This window comes from Trichoderma aggressivum (genome assembly GCF_033847375.1).
Source record: "Trichoderma aggressivum f. europaeum strain CBS 100526 chromosome Unknown scaffold_006, whole genome shotgun sequence".
Taxonomy (NCBI): Eukaryota; Fungi; Ascomycota; class Sordariomycetes; order Hypocreales; family Hypocreaceae; genus Trichoderma; species Trichoderma aggressivum.
In genome coordinates this window covers 239,428-257,178 of record NW_026946372.1, presented here as the reverse complement: position 1 = coordinate 257,178, position 17,751 = coordinate 239,428, and the positions used below count along the sequence as shown (strand labels likewise).

At 49.9% G+C, this 17,751-nt stretch overlaps 8 protein-coding genes across 8 annotated transcripts in view; 6 read left to right on the top strand and 2 right to left on the bottom strand.

The window, feature by feature from the left end:
• Positions 1–2,181, top strand: part of Triagg1_2332 (uncharacterized protein) — a gene marked incomplete at both ends in the record, with an annotated part of 3,478 nt that extends 1,297 nt beyond the window's left edge. The window contains 5 exons of the mRNA XM_062896502.1: positions 106–111; positions 173–639; positions 802–1,031; positions 1,080–1,494; positions 1,579–2,181. Of these exons, the coding sequence (XP_062758544.1) occupies positions 106–111; positions 173–639; positions 802–1,031; positions 1,080–1,494; positions 1,579–2,181 (1,721 nt within the window). The remainder of the gene's footprint in view (positions 1–105; positions 112–172; positions 640–801; positions 1,032–1,079; positions 1,495–1,578) is intronic.
• A 1,042-nt stretch (positions 2,182–3,223) lies between these two features.
• Triagg1_2331 (uncharacterized protein) lies at positions 3,224–8,045 on the top strand (the record flags this gene model as incomplete). Its single annotated transcript, XM_062896501.1, has 3 exons — positions 3,224–3,751; positions 3,829–5,820; positions 5,898–8,045. 3 exons carry the CDS (start codon positions 3,224–3,226, stop codon positions 8,043–8,045), a joined length of 4,668 nt encoding a protein of 1,555 aa, XP_062758543.1.
• Positions 8,046–9,055: 1,010 nt separating this feature from the next.
• On the top strand, positions 9,056–9,349 carry Triagg1_2330 (uncharacterized protein; the record flags this gene model as incomplete). Its single annotated transcript, XM_062896500.1, has 1 exon — positions 9,056–9,349. One exon carries the CDS (start codon positions 9,056–9,058, stop codon positions 9,347–9,349), a length of 294 nt encoding a protein of 97 aa, XP_062758542.1.
• Positions 9,350–10,106: 757 nt separating this feature from the next.
• Triagg1_2329 (uncharacterized protein) lies at positions 10,107–11,593 on the bottom strand (the record flags this gene model as incomplete). The annotated part of the gene is made up of 2 exons (XM_062896499.1): positions 10,107–11,528; positions 11,582–11,593. 2 exons carry the CDS (start codon positions 11,591–11,593, stop codon positions 10,107–10,109), a joined length of 1,434 nt encoding a protein of 477 aa, XP_062758541.1.
• A 1,970-nt stretch (positions 11,594–13,563) lies between these two features.
• Triagg1_2328 (uncharacterized protein) lies at positions 13,564–14,245 on the top strand (the record flags this gene model as incomplete). Its single annotated transcript, XM_062896497.1, has 2 exons — positions 13,564–13,761; positions 13,823–14,245. 2 exons carry the CDS (start codon positions 13,564–13,566, stop codon positions 14,243–14,245), a joined length of 621 nt encoding a protein of 206 aa, XP_062758540.1.
• A 111-nt stretch (positions 14,246–14,356) lies between these two features.
• Positions 14,357–15,329, bottom strand: Triagg1_2327 (uncharacterized protein; the record flags this gene model as incomplete). Its single annotated transcript, XM_062896496.1, has 3 exons — positions 14,357–14,957; positions 15,011–15,135; positions 15,195–15,329. 3 exons carry the CDS (start codon positions 15,327–15,329, stop codon positions 14,357–14,359), a joined length of 861 nt encoding a protein of 286 aa, XP_062758539.1.
• Positions 15,330–15,560: 231 nt separating this feature from the next.
• Positions 15,561–16,336, top strand: Triagg1_2326 (uncharacterized protein; the record flags this gene model as incomplete). Its single annotated transcript, XM_062896495.1, has 2 exons — positions 15,561–15,914; positions 15,977–16,336. 2 exons carry the CDS (start codon positions 15,561–15,563, stop codon positions 16,334–16,336), a joined length of 714 nt encoding a protein of 237 aa, XP_062758538.1.
• Positions 16,337–16,859: 523 nt separating this feature from the next.
• On the top strand, positions 16,860–17,491 carry Triagg1_2325 (uncharacterized protein; the record flags this gene model as incomplete). Its single annotated transcript, XM_062896494.1, has 2 exons — positions 16,860–17,025; positions 17,127–17,491. 2 exons carry the CDS (start codon positions 16,860–16,862, stop codon positions 17,489–17,491), a joined length of 531 nt encoding a protein of 176 aa, XP_062758537.1.
• Positions 17,492–17,751: the final 260 nt, after the last annotated feature.

The window sequence follows — 17,751 nt, the reverse complement described above, 5'->3', positions numbered from 1 at the left end:
AATTTACCACCCCCCCCCCCCCCCCCCCCCCCCTTTTTTTTTTTTCTTTTTTCCTCCGGGGGCCAATTCCAGTCAATGTTAACATATAGGAATTCATCTATACAGTGGAGGGTGAGTGACTCTATGAAAGTTCTGTGACTTCTCAAAATTCTGTTGCTAATACGTTAACAAGCCAAGGAAATGTCAGTCCAATTCCCGCAGTTCAAGTCAGATGCGAAGAATCAAAGCTGCACAGACTACGTTCAGGTGCTGAAGGGAATGGATGCCGAGTTCTTCCAGTATGAGAAACTTCTGAAATATGTCAGCTTTCCCGACTTGAGCGGTCAAGCACCATTTATGGGCATTGAAGACTTGAAGCAAGATCACAGGGAAGTCAAAGACGTTTTTGACTGGTTGAAGAAACGAGGCGTTGAGGAGGTAATGAGCCTGACGGTAGAAGATCACCTACATTGCCCACATCGTGACGAAGATGTGGCAAAATGTGTCAACAATTTTCGTGTTGGGGTTCTCAAGTGGAAAAAGCGGGACATATACCTCACAAACTTACGGAAAGACGCGATAGAGGAGCTGCATCTTTGGTCCAGTGGCAATCAATCTGTTCACGATCAGTGGCTAGGCCAAATACCAAAATTTAAGCAGGTAAGACGCCGAACTCGCTCCTGGAAATATGATGGTTCCTGGTCTTACACAAATGCTAGTTGAAACGACTGTATGTGTATGTGGTGAAGATAAGTCACAGAACCGAAACACCTCTACCACATCGGAGACGCTGGCACATGCGGTACTAAATGGCGCCGTCAGGATGTCCTTAGCCCTCGTCGGATAAGCGAAGTGAGCAAGCAACTCGAAGAAGACTTGAACAAATTACAGGGAGAACCTGGCTATCCATGGATAGCTTACGAAGAAGAAGCGAGCGTTGACAGAGATGGAGATTTCAAGACCCAGCCTCAGACCAAACCAAGGATCAAGGTGTCGCAGATACAATGGCTTCAACAGCGGGAAAATATTATATACCGAAGCTTGGACAACATGTAAGGCTCCAAAATATACTGGAAATTCGATACTTACATTTTCAACAGTTCCTCTGATCTTGTCGGTCCGCAGTTGGCGGAATTTGTCAAAAAGTTTTCTAGATACTACATGGAGAACCAAGAGACAAAGAAGACAAAGGTGGCCCTGATTGATAGTGGCGTTGTTGTCGTCGGAGGGGTGCGCGATGATCATCATCATGAAGGTAAGGAAGAGGCAGAGGGCAAGGGAGAGAAAGAAAGGAAAAAAGGAAAGTCATCTGGAAGCGTCCTGGCGCAGCGGATTGTTGAAGGCATCTCGCTTGTCGGCAGGGACAATGAAGAACAACCGTGGTGGCATGCCACTGAGCCACACGGCACGCAGATGGCAACACTGATTTGCTCCATAAACCCTTTCTGCGACCTTTACGTTGTCAAAGTGGCCGAGTCAAATGCGTCTGGAGTAACGGGGCCTAATGTAGCCAAGGTGAGAGCGATTCGTTACCCATCATCTCTTGTCTTGTATCATCATGAAAATGGAGCAAGCGAATTAACCACTATTGTGTTTTAGGCTATCGACTGGGCACGAGGTAAAGGGGTGGACGTGATATCCCTCAGCCTCGTTGCCTTCTCAGATCCGGGTAATGTAATGGCTCGTGCCATCAAGTCAGCTATAGCCGATGACATTGTCATCACTTGCAGCACTGCAGACGAGGGCAGCGTAGCCACTCGCTCGGTAAGCGACAAGAGCGGCGACGTCCTCTCAATTGCCGCATGTGATAAATGGGGTAACTTACTCCCTCAAAGTCAAAAAACGGGCTTCAATTACCAGTTTATTGGTCATAACGTCCACGTCGGTCAAGTACCTTATTTGGAATCTGCCGAGTCTATTGAGGGGAGCTCGGTCTCAACTGCGGTCGCTGCGGGAATGGCATCACTTATCCTGGCTTGTGCTCGGATTTCATCAGAGTTTAGTGACACAGATTTGGGAAGCAGCCGTCGGCCAACTTGGAGATGTGCAATAGTGAAAAAAATATTTGATAGGATGGCAGGACAGGGGACCTGGGCTGTTTTGGAGAGACTATGTGGCGAGGGGCAGCTTGAAAAAGAGTATGACTTTAAGAAGCTGGTGAATGAAAGCTTCACAGATTTACTTTTGCTAGGTGGGAAGTAGGTTGGGGTTAATTTGCTGTTTACATTAACCGGCTGTTATACCTATATATATATAAGTGGCTCTGTTTCTAACAATTCGTTTTAGTCTGAAAGGTATGGAGGGAATTTCTCAATATACGGCACTTTGTTTCGCATGTAGTCGGCCAAACTAACATGATGATACAAGATTATAGATTTCTTGTGTCGTGAATTGTGAAGCAGAAACTACATGTGACGTACTTGTAGTGAGTGGAACAGACCATCCAGGGTCATTATGCCAAGCCAACACACATCAATCATTGAGTCTAGAGGGAACCGCCGCATCCGGCATGAACTGGAAAAGGAGCAGGCGCCGAGATGAAGCTTCATGTTCTTCCCACTGTCGAAGGAGCTCAGACCCCAACCGAATCCGACCTGGCGCCGGATTTGGAAACGACTACGAAGAATAACAAAGCGCCTCGGAAGAATTGCTTGACTATGCAGTTTCCCTTCTCTGAAGTCATTGTGCTTCAAGTACCAAGGAAACGATTTCGAAGACACCTCACTTCTTATGCGGTGTCTACCTGGCCGTGTTCGGATTCTACTCGGGCGTAAGGCGTTGTACGGTTGGTGTGAATGGGTTGCAACGAGATAACGCTGCGACTAACCTACCAATCGGGTGGACAAATATCAGAAATTGCAAACACTCTGTCATACATGGGCATTCTTTGTGGAGTTGGCTGTGGATTCGACTCCTCTCCACCAACGAGTTGCGATGGCAACCTGGGCCTGCAAAGAGGCCTAGCAAGGGGTTCGGAGCCCGCCTTTGTATAGGAGACCTCGCATACATGTGTAACCAGACATGTATTATCCACCGGGTAGATACAGATGATACAAACGGCCAAATAACAAAGGATATCCCTCAACATGAGAATGACATTGGGTATTAGACTGTTCCGGTATTGTCATGCCCGCTTACTATAAGTCTGAAGTGATTCCACATCAGTTTGTGACGAGGAGCATCGCAACACTCTTCTGAGTTTTCATCATCTTCAACTGGCCGCCACACAAGTGTGGACGTCATAATGTCAAACCGCAAACCACGAGCCAAGAATGACAAATCTTCCACTGAAACCGTATCTCGCGATACATGGGCATGGGCGCAAAATGCGTGGAAATCCATGAAGAGGTCGAGAGAAGCAGGTAATCATTCTGCTGTGGAGGTCAACACCAATTCAGCCTCGACTGTCCCTCAGTTGACACTTTCGCGTGATACGGCAGCGCTGGCCCAAGTCAAACGTGAACATCTATGGGATGAAGCATACGACAACCTAAGGCTGGTTCATCCGCAGTTGGTTACGCAATACGAAGAGATATTGTCCTTGAACATTGAGGCCATGGATACACAGTCTTCTACCTCAATGGCAGAGCTTACGAAGACTTCCATTTCCCAAACTGATCTGAAGGTTAGATGGCGTCAGATGTGTCACCTGATGAATTGGTGGCTGGATAACCGGGACCGAGACAGTCAAAAGTCCAACCGGTTTCAAGATTTGATAAGGGATCATATACGAAAGTCGGCGGGTGGCGGGTTACCCAATGCACTGGCTTGGGTATGCGTTTGCTATGCTTCACAGGTAATATACGCCGACATAACAACTATATAGAGAAATGGCTAATGTAATAATAGGTACTTTTGCACCCCCCGTCGGAAACGGAAGCTATCTGTCCTGGACTTTTGGATATTATTTCCAGGATGAATTGGTACAACTACCTGCCGAGGCTCGTCGCCATTGGCGCCCCTGATGTGCTTCTTGAAGAGGAGCAGGTTTTACGAAGGCGAGTTATTGATTTGTACAGGGAGGTTTTGTCGTATTTGATGAATGCTGTCTTGCCAGTTGGCCGTGCGCTCGATCCTTGGGAGATGAGTCTGACACAAATGCAACTGGCAGAAGACAATCTTTTTACGTTCAGTGGAGGATTGACGGCTTACCAACTTGACGACTTTTTGGTGGACGCGAGAGAGGACGAAAACCGCCGACTCTCGCCCAGCGTCAAGAAAACAATGAGTTTGCCAAGCAAGATGGACGAAGAACTAGCCTGCCTGGGCAGAGTTGATACTCGGTCAAGGATCATCGAGGCGCAAAACGAAAATGTACTCCTGGTCAATGAGCTCTGTCAATGGATCTGTTCAACAGAACAATACAAGAGTGTTGTTGATTGGAGCACTGCAGACGTCACGGAGAGCGATTCCAGCAAGGATATCACAAACGATCTCAAAAGTCAGATCCTTCTGATTGGTGGTGATCCAGGACTCCATACAACAGCTCTTATGGAGGCAATCGTCCAACACCTCTCAAACGAGGCAAACCTGGAAGAACCCGATGTCATCGAAGCCGACTCAAAAGCAGCACCCTGGGTTTTATCGTATTACTCTTGCGGTAGCACCAGCCATGGGATAGACAACTCTGCTAGGGTGTTGAGAAGCCTCATACACTCTCTACTCCAACAGCAGCCAAAGCTGATTACCCACTTGAATGAAGCTCTGCAATCCGCGGAAAGAGATCGGTTCGACAGCCCAAAAGACTTCTTCGCCCTATCGGGGGTGTTTTTTAGGATGCTGAGTGACCAATCTTTTGTTCGGTCATATCTGGTGGTAGATGGCATCGATGGATGTTCATCTGCCCATGGAAGAGATTGCGACGAACACCTGGACGACTTGATACGGTTGATCAAGGCGACAGAAGATGTTCCACATAAGATCAAGTGGCTTTTATCCGCAAACATGAACTCTCGTATAAAAAACGAGCTGATGAAAGAAGGTCATTTTCATCTCCAATATATCATTCTGGACGACGCTTTTCAGACGCGTAAACTCGCGATCATATCTCGCCGCCACATATTTTTCCTGATTCATCAGCTGGCCGAACAGAAACGATATCTTGACAAGACCCAAAAGGAAGTCTCGCGGCTTATCAACGAAAAGTCACAAGGGAATATCCTATGGGCAGTTATCGCTTGTGCAATTCTTCGAAAGAAAGACAGTTGGCACGCAGTCGAGGCCCTCAAGGAGATGCCTGGAAGTCTTGATGAGCTGTACGAATACGCAAGGGTCGATTTGAAAAGACTTCCTCATCAAGATCCCGAACTTTGCAAATCAGTACTTTCGATCGTGGCCATTGTGCACCGCCCCCTTTTGATATCGGAGTTGGGACGACTCGTGGAACTACCGTCAGAAGTTGATCCCGTGGCAATAATCGCAAAGTGCCCATTTCTGGAAGTTCAGTCAGGCATTGTCAAGTTCGTGAATCCAGCAGCTCGACAGAACACCCGGGAGCGATTGCATCATGATTTGACAGAACTTTCCGAAACGCATGCTCTCGTGGCCAGGAAGACGCTGGAATTTCTATCAGCACACTTCGAAGCCGCCACTTTAGGCTTACCCAGACTCAGCCGCCGTCAGAACGAGAGCAAGGAAGAGAGTTTGGCCCACGCTTATGGAACTCTTCATTGGATAATACACCTCCTTAATGTAGAAGGCATTGCCAAAGATGCTGCAACGACAAACTTGGTGGTTTCCTTCATGAAGAATCATTTCTTGCTCTGGTTTGATGCAATGATCTCCGAGGGCCTTCACACCGACGCAGCGGTCTTGATGAAGACGCTTGAGCGCGTTCTACAGGTGAGTAGTCCGAAGAGCACGGGAAGAGCCAAATCGTCAAAAATGTCAAGGAATAACAGCTAATTGTGTGGTCTTAGGAACAAGCAAGAGAAGAAGATGATGAGCTACCGGAGACACTAGATTTCAAGCACCCAGAAGGAGATATCCTGGAGCAACTGAGAGAGGAGGAACAAAGCGACATTCTTTCTTTGGTCCACGATGGCGTCCAGGTTGTCCGCTCTCATATGTCTAGCAACACCTTTTTCCATAAAAGCCCCAACAGTGTCATATTTTACCCAGAGGAGAGCGCTTTGAAACAGGACTGGATGGCCAAGAACAAGACTTGGCTAGGGACGCCGCCGAGAATGACACCCAGTTGGAGCGACAACCCCCTTATCCTATATAACCGCAGTCGTATCCAAAGCATTGACTTCTGTCCAGATGGAAGGCTTTTGGCATCGGGATCTACGAGCTACGGTATATGCGTGTGGGACGCCGAAATGGGAGAGGTACAGCTAAGAGACGATGTTGAAAACAGGGTGCATTATGTTGCCTTCTCCCCTAGCGGCCTGCTGGCCTCTGTCTCGGAGAATGGAGTCGTTTCTTTATGGGATCTAAGCACTGGACACAGCTCTGAGGCCTTGAAAGTCCAACGGAGCCAGGTAACGGCTATTAGATTTTCGCCCAATGGTAAAGAGAGCGAAAAGTTGGTCTTGGCCACATCGGAAGCACTTTTGCTTTGGAAATTTTCCAATATCAGGGAGCCGACATACACCGAAGATGTTATCGAAGAAGGCGTCTCTGTTCATGCCGTGGACTTTTCTCAGCAGGGAACGTGGATAGCCTCCGGAGGCAAAGGGGGAGACGTTAAGATTTGGGATGCGCAACACGGCAATGCGTTGCGCAGAAGGCTACAAGGCCATGAAGGAGATGTTACCTCCATTGCATTTTCGAGGGACGGCAAACTCCTCGTCTCCGGTTCTAATGATTCAACGGCCAAAATCTGGAGCGTAGAAACTGGAGCAAACCTCAAATCTTTCGCCTGTGTGCACGGCGTTTATGGAGTGGCATTTTCGCCAGACGGCTCTCTCATTGCAGCAGGATTCGGCAATCAGATCAGTGTTTGGGGGAGTGAGTCAGGAGTCGAGCGATATGTGATCAGAGGGCATAAAGAACGTGTGGCCGCGGTTGCCTTCTCACCTCGAGGATGCCTTGCCTCGGGATCTGACGACATGACTATCCGGCTCTGGGACCTGCAAGGCAGCGTGAGCAATGATGCGCATACCCTACTTGAGCCCGTCGGCGAGAAGCCGATCAACGTCATAGCCATGTCTCTTGACGGTCAATTTCTGGCGTCAACTTCTGGCGAAAGCATCCACCTCTGGGATGGGATAACCGGCATGCCGCTGGAACCTCACACGCTTTTGCAGAGTCTCGTACAGTCCATCTCATTCTCCCCCGACGGGAAACGTCTAGTTTCTTCTTCGAAAGATGGAATAGTGAGGGTTTGGGATGTGGTCAGTGGAATCTTATGCCGTACTTTTCAAGGTCACTCCGATTGGGTTAGACATGCGGTCTTCTCTCCTGATGGAACCTCCATTGCCTCAGCATCCGATGATCGCACCGTAAGGATTTGGAGCTGCCCAGAAGAGGGAGAGGAGAATGATGCAAAAGTCCTTCATGATCACAACAGCAAGGTCACTACGGTCGCTTTCTCTCCCAATGGAAGGCTCCTCGTCTCAGGGGATGTGAATTCAAACATGATCATATGGGATCGCAAATCCCTACGACCAAAGCATAAAGTGACTGGACACTCAGGCGGCATCATAAAACTCATTTTCTCGCAGGACTCTTCCCGAATTGTGTCGCGGTCAAACGACTGCAATGTTAGCATCTGGGATTCCAAATCCGGGAATCTCATCCAGGGTCCTATAAAGACCAGAAATCCTCAACATTCGGTTGGGTTCGACCCCAAGATACCGGAATATATCCTGACTGAGTTTGGAGCCAACCCATCTACTCTTGGATCTTCGTCTTTCTTTACTCAACAATCTCTAAAGGGCAAAAGATATGGCATATCTGCAGCCGGTGACTGGATTACATGGAATGGCAGAGAGATCATCCCCATACCAGCGATGTACAAACCCAGGGTCTCGTGGGTGCAGGGCAATATTGTGGCAATCGGAACCAAGTCGGGCAAGGTGTTGTTGTTTCGGTTTTCCACAGAGGTTGAACCGCCAACCTGAGGTGGACACGGGCAAGGCTTCAGGTTTCTTGTATAAGACCATTCAGTCTTACAATGGGTAGGTACTAGGTGGTTTATCTTAAGTTAGTAGGTACTGGTCGAATAATAAGTGTCTTCTCTCCTTGAACGACTCTTTGCTGTGCTTTGGCGTGTCAGCCTGGTCGTTATAAAAGTCAGGCTGCTCTTACCTCTTAATAGCACCAAAGTAATGTAGTCTTTACTGGCAAGTAACGCTGAAAACTACATTCCGACTGCCATTCTTCCTTTCCTATTTGAATGGCAACAAGGCATCTCCCCTGCAAGACTTACCCTCACAGCCACCTCTACAAACCCCAGTCCCCCCTCCAAACATCACACAAAACACCACAAAAGAATCCAAAGCGAAACAGGAACCCCATCAGCAAGCGCCCACCACCCATAGACTAATATCTCACTCTCATCTCGTCCATCGTCATCATCATCACCACTCATTTTCAGGATACAATGTCTATACGACCACTACAATGTAGGCAGCTCTAGGACGAAGCCTACGAAGAGATCCGACAAAGAGATCCATTCCTCTTCACGAGGTACGAATACATACTGAGCCAACGCTTGGCGACCATACAAGACGCTCTGAGCACATCTGCCCCCTACGCAGCAGTCGCTCATGTTTCGAGCTACCGGGACCTGAGATTCGAGCAAATGGGGCATCTATTAGATCATTGGCTCCAAACCACGAAATCCATCAACATAGACCAATGCCAGGCGGTTCTACGGCATTATCTCGAACACTCATGGGAAATGTTGCAATACCCACTGCCTTGGACATGTCTCTGCTATGCTTTACAGGTAACACATCTCCTCCCTCAACCACCAAAGAAGCCAAAAAAAAAAAAAATCCCAAATTCCTTATAAACAAAAGCTAACCTCCTGGGAAATAACACCAACCCGTAGTGCCTCCTAACATGCCATCAATCAAACCCAACTGTCTTCCAATGCCGCCGCCTCCTCGTGACCACAATCAGCAAAATGGGCTACTTCATCCGTCTCTTTCGCATCGTCCCCGACGAGCCCCCTCCCCACAGGGCCCATCTACGCAATATTCTCCGCGGGCTGTACAAAGCCGTTCTGCGATTCGGCATGCTCATCGTCGCCCTGCCGATCATCTGCTACGACGCTCCCACCGCGGAAATTCTCAGGGCCGAATTCAGCAACAGGGAGGTTGACGTCGTGATTTTCGAATCAAACTGGCTCCATCAAACGCTTGAGCGTGCTCTGAATCTCGTCGTGGACTTTAGTGATTACGATGCCGAGGCTTGGTAGAATGGCACGGTGTCCAGTTAGCCTGAGCACGATACTCTCCATCACCCGATCAGTTCAGATCAGTCCACTGGCTCTACTCATGCTGTCAATCGTGGGGAATCTTGGAGCCCCGTGTTGTGCTACATTCACAGATCACGCATTGAAAGCAGATGCAGCGGCACCGTATCGGCGTGATTGAAGCAAAGGCACGATGGGACATGTCCGGGCGGTATATATATAGGCATGCGAAATAATGCCAACTGGGAGGTTCACAGGCGGGAGTTGCCAATCCGATGCCATATACGATGCGCGGCTTTCATCATGCCGGCCTCCATCTTTGGCTATAGCGACTACAATTCTCTCAAGCACCTTCATAGTACAATAGCGACTAAATTGCACTATTCTTCAATGATAAACTTGACGTGTTTTTGGCAACTGAGCCGCATCGAGATCAGCTTCATCTGCTCAACTCCTTACAGTAGCCCCCAGAGCTTTCGTCATTCTACAAATACTTGCACAAATCTCAAACCACTTCCAACACTCGACCGAAGCGGTGGTAACATGGAGTTAATTGCATAGCTTCGCAAATCTCAAACTAATAGCCGTTTAAACCCACTTGTATTTTGCCTCCATCAAGTACAGAGCTCCCTTTTTGCCACCAACCGCGGGGGTATCTAAGCACATAATACTACGCAACATCTTTCTGCCGCGGTAAATTCCTTCACTATCTCAAATCATGGCGTAGGCAATGCACAAACAAATAAACACAACGAGCCTCTTACTCGTAGTCGTCGCTCATGAATCCCAATATGGAAGAGTCGGGGTGAGGGTCGCCGCAGCATGGACAGATCCTATCGTCGTCACTATCCCAGACCGAATCTTCAATCTCATATCCGTTAGTCCGAGAGAATTGGATCCACGTGCGCTTGTCGGATTCGCGGGTAACGGGGACCTTCTTCCAGATGACTCTCTTCTCGTCGCGAGTTGATGGGGGGTGGCCTTCCTCCGAGGGAGCAGCGGGCAGCGTGCCTACCTTGTGATAACCCTCAAAGGAATGCAGATGGAATTGTTCGTCTTCGTCGTCGTCTTCGCCACTCAAGCCAAGGCCTTCTTCCTCCATTTCCTCCTTGAGGTCCTTGTATGCCCTAATCACTCGAGCACACCAGTTGTCTCCCGAAAGGCTTTGCAGACCTCTTGGGTGGGCTATGAAGGTTGCAGATGCATCGAGATAGAGACCTTCGTCCTTCACCAGACCACTGAGCTCGGCGGAGGCCTTCATGCCAACATCGTCAAATGGCATTCCGGTTACTTGCAGTTCATTCAATGTACATCCCAACTCGTGAGAGGCCACTTCGTGGAGCTCAGACCCAGAAAATGGCAGCAGAGAATCTGAAAAATTGACCAAGTCAAGCCGCAGAGAAGACAGGGATGGAAGAAGTCTTGGTCTTGGGTTTTTCTTGTCCCTGTAAGTCGGGTCAAACGGCGCACGAAGAGCCAAGAGGAAATCGATGACCAGGTTCCAGGTGTAGCAGCGAAAGCCACCGCGGACAAGAGGCGACTCCTTTGGGCGCATGTGAATCTTGAGAGGCTGATCCTTCTTCAGGTCTGGGTGATAGTACTTTTCGAGCTTGTGCCTGCGACGCTGGTCATCGTAGTAACGGGCAATGACTCGCATGTTGATATGCAGAATCTTGTGCCGATAGTGGAAACTGAGCTCGCTGAAGTTACGCAGAGCCTGAGGGGTGGTGAAGATGAAGTGATTGGACTCCCAAAGGAACCGAGTGCCTTCGGCATGCATTGCTTTGCAGGTGGCCAGGAAGTGGATGGCAATCTGGTTACCTCTCTTCTTCTCTTCATCCGTAAGATGTTCAGCCGTGACAGCGCTGAGGGGGTCAATGATTGGATACTTGCTCTTCATGGCAAACTTGAGAATCCGCAAGAGGACCTCGGTGGGCAAGAATGGCGAAGCTAATTCACTGGGGCCGGCGGCGGCGATGGAAGATCGAGTCTTGCGCCGCGTGGGATCGTTTTGATTCAGATGGGTCTGCGCCAGTGGCGACCAAGAGATTCCGTTTTCACGAAGGATTCGCTTGAGTCTCATATTCTCCTCGACGAGTATCTGGTTGGTCCGGCGGAGAGGATTATTGTAGGCAGCCCATGCCTGGTCCTCTTTATCGCGGCATTCCCACGGAAACACAAGCTGCGAAGGAGCATGAATATCTGGTCTGCAAAGAGAAAAAATTCCAATCTTACCTGTCCAGTCATCTTGCTGTGAATTCACTTGCTGCAATGGAAATGATAAAATGACGATGAATGGAGATGGGCGTCTAACGGAAGATAACGCAGTGCTGAAACAATTTCCTCAAATCAAATCTCAACAACAGAAAAGCACCTGACACACAAGTCGACTGTAATACGCGGCTGCTGATACGCCGGAATGGGAATAGCCCTCTGGATGGGTTTGGTAACTGACAAACGACACTCGATGAAACGACGACAAAACGAGGAAAGAAGAGTTTGCGAGGTGTGAAGTTGGGGTTGGAGTCGGAGGGAAAGACGAGGGAAGAAATGGCACACAAAGCAAGCAGCCTTGTGCGACTCAATGCCAGCTTGACTTCCCCCCTTCGGTCCAGCACAGTGAATAAAGGGGATGCCGGCTCCCGCAGCTGCTGGACAGGTGGCAGGCAGTAAACGGGAAACGATTGACCGTGATTCACTGATGAGGAAGATGGCTCGCGGGTTGGGCAAGCTGGTAGCAACCAGAGCACTTGGGAGTAGCTGGTCGGCTATTGGGGAGAAATAAAATGGCCAGATTGAGGATGATTCGGCAAATACGCCGAACGGGTAAAAGTCCCAAGTAGACCAGGATGACGAATGTGAAGATGATAAAGAAGACGAAGAAGACGAGGAGGGCAAAGAGGATAAATGGAAAATAGAGAAAAGAACAAATTCACTTGGCTGGCAGTCTGGCCGCACAATCCGAGATGCCGAGGGAAGGAGAAAAGGGTTGGGAGCTGGGCCCAACTCAAGGCAAGAAGGCGAGAAGGAGAGAGCGATAGAGCGATAGAGCAAGCGGACCTGACTCGACGGGCTCCTGCCACGAGATAAGTGGCCGCCACTTCCCCAGTTGTTCGGATTGGCAGCAGGACTTTATCCGCGGTGGCAGTTATTTGCAGGAAGGACAGCAAGTCGTGCCTTCCGCAATCGCTGGTGGGAATGGGAATAACGGCGGGAGAATAGCGCGGGGAATAGAGAAGGAACGGCGTCAGTTACGGCATCCGCGGCGGGCTTTTGGGTTCTTGCCGAAGGTGAAGAGGGCGATATCAGGTGACGGACGGTTCGCCGTCAGCACGGCAGAATCTTGGTATTACGAGGTAATAAGGCAGAGCTGCTGCTAATGGCCGATGGGTGCGGTGGTCCCTGTGAAATTGCTTCAACTGTACATCTCATGTAATCGGGTCTTGTCTTCGAAGGGACATGGCCTAATACTTGATTAATGGACCCCGGGCATTGCCATTCCACAGGTCCGTCGGAGACTAGGTAGGGCAGCCCTCGACTAACCTCAGTACTATAAGTAATTGTCGTTATCGTGGAGACGGCTATCTATCGAGGGTATCTACCAATGCATCATGGGATGCGGCTGGATTCACCTGTCATCACTCCAATTCCAGCTGCCAACGTCTCAGATCCCGATTTCACTCTGTACGGGTAAAGTACAGAATTGGATTGTGTACCTGAATCCCAAACAAACAGGGATGCCGAAGCGAAGAGGGTTACTATATCAGGGGTGGTTCGATCCGGATAATGGGAACCCCCAGGCTCCAGGGTAGACAGCGCCAACCTCGGGACGCCATCGAACGATGAGGGAATGCCGCGAGGTTGGCTTTAACCCAGTGTCCAATGATTGAATGGTTGACTAAAGCGTCATCAGATGACTTGGCTCGATCTTGTTTAAAGTTGCTCTGCTGCTTAGACATACAGTGTTGTGGCCAAAACACCACCTTCCTGACGTCATGATTCAGCACATCTCTCCCAGCCATCGCCCCTTGCTTTCGATTTTACGTACCTATGATGGATGTGGTGTATCATAGATCTTGTGCATGTTCCCAACAGTCGACTTATATAAAGTGTGTCCATGTAAGAGGAAAGTTCAAATACATTCAAACAACCCAACTACTATACTCTCATCTCCCCATCATTGTATACACTTAATATCCATCAATTATTTCCACAACATGTCTACCGCTAGCGCAACTCTCGGCGACAAGCCTGCCGACCCGTACACCAAGGTCAACAAAGATGAAGCCGACTTACAAACCAAGGTGACGGATCTCGTTGATTTCATCACCACCTGCAAATTCGGCATGATGACCACGATTGAGGCGTCGTCGCAGAACAACCTAGTTTCTCGCTGCATGGGCCTCGCTGCGACGGTAAGTGGAGGCAGACCCCTTTCCGCCACATGCTTAAAGACAAACTAACCTCTATAAATAGGAATCCGGGGGCATCGACCTCCTCTTCCACACGAATACCGAATCCGGAAAAACTCACGATTTGTCCAATGACCCCCACGTCAATGTATCCTTCATCAATAGCTCTGGCGAGTGGGCGTCCATCTCAGGCAAGGCAAGCCTGGTGACGGATCGCGAGCTGGTCAAGTCGACTTACAGCAGCGGACTGAAGGCGTGGCTGGGCGACCTTGGTGATGGAGTTCATGATGGGTCGGAGAATGATCCTCGCATTGGCATTATCCGTGTCAAGACGACCACCGTGACATACTCGCTGCAGACGGGCAACTTCATCAGCCGTGCTGCTGAAGTCGCCCAAGGAGTGATCACTGGAAAGCCCGCCCATGTGAATAAGTTGCGGGAGATTTCGGTCGAGGAAGTCAGCAACTGGCGTGCTTCAAATGTCTGATGATTTTAAAAAGTGTGAAAACTGGAAAAAACAAAGGGGGAGGAATTACATGTACTCAAGGTTGTTCATGAATTAACGTGATATCTCATAATTATACCTGTATCGTGTATCTCACTGCTTTCCGTACTCCTCCTGCCATATCCTGTTCCACTTCTCCTTGTCCACAGCGAATTCACGCACGAAATCACGCTCAAGCTCGTGAGCCCTCCTGCCCAGCAGGACAAGGCTGTGCAGAGGCGGTCCCAGTTCCTCATCCGCGGAGCACAGCTCCTCGAGTGTTCCTGCGACGAACTTTTCCGTCTTGCCTCCAACTCGAGCAGCACCAATAGCCAAGCTGTCCTTGGTGTAGACGCCTTCCTTGCGTTCCTCTTCGATCTCGAGCATCTGCTGCGCGCACTGTCCAACGGTCATGTATCGCGGAGGCTCGTAGATTAGTCGGCCTCGGGCCATATTCTCCAGGCTCTGCTCCTTGACTTTGATGTCGACGAGAACCAATGTATGCAGACCAATCTCGCGGTTCTCCTTTATCCTGTCGTAGAATGAAGAGGGCTTCCAGTTATCGGTGAAAAAGACCATGGAGACGGTCTGTCCGAAGTTGTACAGCTGAAGGCCGCAGGCTCCAATGCCGGACATGATGGAGGCGTTCGGCACGGTTCGCACAGGAATAGATAGTTCGCGAGCTCGGATAACGAGGTCGGTGTGTGTCGTAGCTCTAAACATATACTGTCAGTCAAAGGTCATGGACATGGTCGAGGTAGAACCAACCCAAAGGGGTCTCCAACAACGCAAAAGGCAACATCCTCGGTTTGCGCATCTCTGAGAATCTCGTCGCTGTTTGACTCGACCATCTCACGGTCGGCAATGATTATCGGTCGTCCATAGTAGTTTTCCTACTTTGAGAGTCAGCGTTAGCTGTTTTCCCCCATCCAAACATGCCGTGTCTGCATACCAGGATGGACTGGTCCACGAGCAGAATGCTTGTGTAAGCCTCCAGGTAGACGCGCGAGGCCTTCTTGACCACCTCGAGGCCCTTGACGGTGATGTCCGTCTCGTCAGAGAGACCCAAGCCAACGAGGTACAGCATATTGGCTCGATTGACACATGCAGATTGTTTGTATGTATGAATTGGAAAAAGTCCTTCTCGGAGCTGCCCCGCGGTGGGGTTGGCAATTTCTTATCTTAGCGCCGGTTGACCCTTGTCTGCCGCTTATGCCAAAAGCTTTCGGCGATTTTGGTGTCGCGTCTAAATCTGCCCGTTTCTAAGCCGCTTCTTTTCCCTTACACCGATTTCCAACGACGCAATTCACCAGCCGACATGCCCGATTCAAAGAACAAAAGCGCCTACGGGGTGGCAGCAGGGGATACTGATTTCCGGAAGAATTGGGATCTCGACGAATATGCAGCCAAAGCCAAGGAACGCGAGGCCAAGGAGAGGGAGGAGGGCAAGGCGCGTTACGAGGCGAAGCTGGCTGGCAAGAAGTACCACAAGCCCATGACGGGCAATGAGACGTATACATCGGCGCGGAGAAACATCATCGACGTGAGCGCACAAATTGGAAAGACGCAGTTGGTGCCCGCGGGAACGGGCGTTGGAAAACGAGGCAAAGGCGCTGGTTTCTACTGTGAGGCCTGTGATCTTACATTCAAGGACAACCTACAATGGGTCGAGGTATGCATATGCATCCGATGGTGGAGTTTCGCTGTCATAAGAGACTAATAAAGTACGTGTAGCACTTGAATACGACGCAGCATCTGCTCAACACGGGCCAGACAACCGAAGTCAAGCGAGCGACCGTCGAGGAAGTGCACGACCGAATCGAGTTCTACGTCCGTCGGAAAGAAGATCTCGAGAAGGAAAAAGCCACAAGTCTTCACGATAGGCTGCAACTAAGAGAGGAAGAGATGCAGAAGGAGGCGGAGGAGAAGAGGAAGAAGCGTAAAGAGGAAACCGAGAAGAAGCGCCAGGAGAAGGAGCAGGCGGCCAAGGTCAAGACGGAGTATGGCGAAGATGTGCGGATTGAAGGAGAGCATGACGAGGACGACATGATGGCACAGATGGGATTTACCGGGTTTGGATCGTCGAAGAAGTGATTTGTGATGGAGATGGAGGAGTGATGACTTAATGATACCCTGACTGGAGGCGATTTGAAGACTCAATGTAGCTGGAACAAAGCAGCATGCGGACGACGGAATGTAACGGAACATTGAATGAGCGGTATATATACTTGTACATATTCAAGCAAGGTACCTAATAATGATAAAGAACTAAGTACCTAGTATGAAAGCAATCTGCACATTAGCAGCAAATCTCCAAATCCCCGTTGGCCATCCAGGTTCAATTGCTCGGGGTCGTGTGCCACCCAGCTGGTGCCGGAATAGCGGACCTCGAGCCCCGCTGCCCCCAAAAAGCCCCCCATCCATGATATGTACCTGCCCAGGCCATTTCGTCCGTATCAAGCGCGCTTAACACCGTCTCTCCCTCTCTCTTACACATTGGGCATTCCCACGATACTGCAATTCCCCCCCGTCTGAGCCAACTCACGCCAGGGCATCACGTAAAAACTCCATTCTATCCGAATCCATTCGAGCGTCTCCAACCTTCCTCGTCACAGCCATGGCTTCAGCTGGTGCCGCCGCCGCGTCGCTGCTGAGGCGACAGCTCAAGGAAATGCAGACGGGCAAGGACCTGCCGGGCATCTCGTGCGGCCTCGTCAACGACAACAACATGTTTGAGTGGGAAGTCATGCTCATGATCAACGACGACTGCAAATACTACGGCGGTGCGTGTTTTCTTTCTTTCTCTTACTCTTACTCTTACTCTCCGGCGTTTCTGTAAACCGCGGTTCGGGAAAGCTGATTTGTAACTGTCTGTTTTGTCTAGGAGGCAACTTTCGTGCTCGACTTGCCTTTCCCGAAAACTATCCTCACATGCCGCCCTCGCTCACGTTCCAGGACCCGATCCCCTTTCATCCAAACATTTACGAGAATGGCAAGCTGTGCATTTCCATCTTGCATCCTCCCGAGGAGGACCAGTACGGCTACGAATCTGCGTCTGAGCGGTGGAGTCCCGTGCAGACCCCCGAGACGATCCTGCTCAGCATAATCAGCTTGTTCTATAGCCCGAACGAGGAGAGCCCTGCGAACGTCGAGGCGGCGAGGATGCTGCGTGAGGAGAAGGAGGGCATGCACAAGGACTATCGGAAACGGTGTCGGAAGTGCGTGAGGGAGAGTCTGGGCGAGGACTAGAGGCGCTGGGAGTATACATGAGAGCTAAGGTGCGTGTGTGTAATGGTGCGGTGGGTTTCTGTTCCTCTTTTATTAATATTAAAAGTGTGGATGGCGTTTATCAAGGACTGGGGTGTCCTGATTGTTTGCATTGTTTGGCGTCTTGGGGGTGCGGGTATCCCCTTCGGAGCCTGGGCAGAGCTTCACTCATTGATGGCGAGATAGCATTAGTATGACACGATGGAATTTTTAATTTTGTCAATAGTGGCAGCAAATACAAA